Genomic DNA, 3394 nt, shown 5'->3' on the forward strand with positions numbered 1-3394 from the left:
TGCCATCTTCCCACATGACATGAGAGCATGCATTTCGTGGGGGACAGACTTTTGCACCTCGTACGACACCTACACCGCAATGCTAATATCCATAAAGCCTTAAACATCCAAACACATCCATAGAAGGTGCATAAATCTTTGACCCAAAAGTCCAACAATGTAAAAGATCATATCAATTGCTAACCTGTCATTCCTCGTAAACCCCGATGCTTGTAGGCAAATGCAAACTATCACATCACATCCAAAATGCTGGTGTGTGAAACATTTTTGGTGATGGCCTTGAACTTGGCAATGTCAAAGTAGTCAAGCAGGACATGGAAGCTTACAACATCATACAGAGTGTTGGAGGAGTACTGCTGGACAATGGGGTCAAGAACTGAGTCGGGCAAGATGAGGACAATGATGGTTCTCCCAGAGAAGATGGCGGCCGTGACGTCCGCGACCCGTGTTTCCTTGCAGAGCCTGCTGAAGGCGGAGTGGCTGGGGTGAGAAGCGAGGATCTTTGTGACGTTGTTGTTGGCTCTGGCGGCATAGAGCAAAGAGAGGAGCAGGGCGAAATCGAGGAGGGTGACCTTCATGGTGCTAGGCTGCTAGCTCTCTCTCTCTCTCTCTCTCTCTCTCTCTCTCTCTCTCTCTCTCTCTCTCTCTCTCTCTCTCTCTCTCTCTCTCTCTCTCTCTCTCTCTCTCTCTCACACACACACACACACACACACACACACACGTGCTATCACAGACACAAACTTAGCGTTATATGCAGATCTCTCTCTCTCTCTCTCTCTCTCTCTCTCTCTCTCTCTCTCTCTCTCTCTCTCTCTCTCTCTCTCTCTCTCTCTCTCTCTCTCTCTCTCTCTCTCTCTCACACACACACACACACACACACACACACACACACACACACACACACACACAGCGTACTCAACGCATTGAAGAGTATCCCCTGTTAGTAGTAGCTAGATTGGGAGACCCAAACGGAACTGAGAGAGAGAGAGAGAGAGAGAGACGGTGCTCGAAAAAACTTTTTTCCAAAAACTTCGCAAACCTACATATGTGAAGCAACAGAGGTAAATTGACAAAATTTGAAATATAAAAATTTTGTAGGTTTTCTCACCTTCAAATATAAAATGTAGAGTTAAATTTCAAAATTTGTAGGTGGGAATCACTAAACCTAGGTTTTTTTCGAGCATTGGAGAGAGAAGTATCGCTGTTGTGAGCAAATATGTACACACACACGCGCATGCCCGCTATGAGATAAGGTTGGGTTCAGATGAAGGTGCTCGTAGCTTTCGTTGAATTCTTCTACCTCCACCCTTCTGGTTCACAACAAGCGGCAGCTCTCTGCCACACGAAAAGCATGCCTCAGCTTGCAGAGCGAATCCAGAAAAACCCTGCTGGTGTGCGATTGGCTATGGCAGGCATCGTCAGAGCTTCTTTGTCTTTCACGCTGAAAAGTGTGCGGAAATCCTCGTCTTCCAAAGGGGGGGTGTCGCCCATTTTTATGGTGGGTCCGGAGAACCCATCGTCGCTTCCTTCCAATGCTCGCATGCCACTTCATAGCAACGCCCCTGTGGATGGATGTGCCATGGCCCCGTCTGAACCCACCCTAAGTATGTGCACACTAAGGCACCTGGAATGTGAGGTGTCAAAGAACAATCTGTGAGAGAGAGAAACGAAATGGTCATATCCACATGGCAACACTCTGTGGAGAGAGAGAGAGAGAGAGAGAGCGAAAATTCTACTGCAAGCATCCTCGAGGATTTCCCTTCGTTTTTTCTTTTCTACCAGGAGCTACCCTACTCCTAGTTCTTTTAAACTTATAATCAGCTCAATCAGTCGTGCTGGTCGAGAGAGGCAGGGCGCGCCATGAGGGCTAAGGTCATGAGAGGGCACACATGGCACCTGCGTGTACAGTAAACAGAGGAGGCTCAAAGCTGGGAGGACCAAGCTCGCCCTTCTGTTGCGAGAGGAGCATGGGCAGATAGTACCACATTGAGACCGCTTTCCAATAGCTGGCAGAGCTTGCCGGCACGCCTTGAGGTGGAAAAATGATAAAAGGTGGTAAAGCACAATACCTTGTCAGATCATAGGGAGGCTCTGAGGGAGGGGAGAGATGCCTTGCAGGACTGGCTATGGAGTTTGGAAGCTCGTCTCCGACTCGTAGGGGGAGAGAGCAAGGACGAAAACCTTGGAAACCTCGGCTTCAACTCTCCTCGTCAGCTAGATCTTTAAGGTATCTTGGGATAGTTTCCTACGACGTTAAAAATCTCTTCTTCTTCTTCTTCTTCTTCTTCTTCTTCTTCTTCTTCTTCTTCTTCTTCTTCTTCTTCTCTCTCTCTCTCTCTCTCTCTCTCTCTCTCTCTCTCTCTCTCTCTCTCTCTCTCTCTCTCTCTCTCTCTCTCTCTCTCTCTCTCTCTCTCTCTCGCTAGCCAATGTGTGGCAGGATAGATGATTGACATTTTGTTGATGACTACACTTATGTGTTATCTTTGTGGACATAGTCGCCTAATTTGTGAGGTAATATGTGACAAATTACATGCCAACCACTCAAAAATGCATATCAACTGACAAAAAGAAATAAAAAATAGATAATCTTGATCAATCCGACCAAAACAGATACATGTGTACTTTGGGAATTTTAAAAATTTAAAGGGTATTTTGGGAATTTTGACAAATTAGAGGGGTTTGAGCTTGGATTTAAGAAAACGAGGAAATTTGCATAAGTTTTAGTGTAATTACCGACAAAAACTTCTAATTTTGACCAAAAAAAAAACGAGAAAATTTCAAGTTTGCCCTTACTTTCACCACGCCATGAAAGTATTCATCGATGCACACACACACACACACACACACACACACACATAGAGAGAGAGAGAGAGAGAGAGAGAGAGAGAGAGAGAGAGAGAGAGAGGCTTACTAATGTTTTTAAGGTGGCTCAAGTAGTTGAATGTAGCCCCAATATAACCACCCTCTCCCCCCCCTTATGTGTACGGTATGAGTATGAAATAATGAGGGGCTACCTCTATTGTATACGCTTATGTACAAAATCCAAAAACCCCCCTATTGTACACTCACGTGGTACCGTACGGAAAAACACAGTGAATCCCCCGCGACTGAACCATCCTTTGGAAACTTTGAACACTGCATCTTACCCAAAATCCAGCCTCACAAACATCCTTTGGAAACTTTGAACACTGCATCTTACCCAAAATACAGCCTCACAACATGTTTGACAGGTGCTTCAAGAGGCGGCAAAGAAGCAACCATATCAGATTTCTGCAAGCACAGCAAACTGGCAAAATTTAGATGTTCAAAATGTGCATGCCATAGTTTTGCATCTAAAATAGCCTTTGAGTCCACGACTGCATTTGCAAAATTTTGCCCACACGTATCATACAAA

At 45.4% G+C, this 3394-nt stretch overlaps 1 protein-coding gene across 1 annotated transcript; it reads right to left on the reverse strand.

Moving 5' to 3' along the window:
* Positions 1-230: 230 nt before the first annotated feature.
* Positions 231-578, reverse strand: LOC147433091 (fasciclin-like arabinogalactan protein 1). Its single transcript, XM_086492034.1, has one exon. It carries the CDS (start codon positions 576-578, stop codon positions 231-233), a length of 348 nt encoding a protein of 115 aa, XP_086348160.1.
* Between the last annotated feature and the right edge of the window lie 2816 nt (positions 579-3394).

Source organism: Adiantum capillus-veneris, chromosome 20 (genome assembly GCF_014529385.1).
Source record: "Adiantum capillus-veneris isolate H3 chromosome 20, ASM1452938v2, whole genome shotgun sequence".
Classification (NCBI taxonomy): Eukaryota; Viridiplantae; Streptophyta; class Polypodiopsida; order Polypodiales; family Pteridaceae; genus Adiantum; species Adiantum capillus-veneris.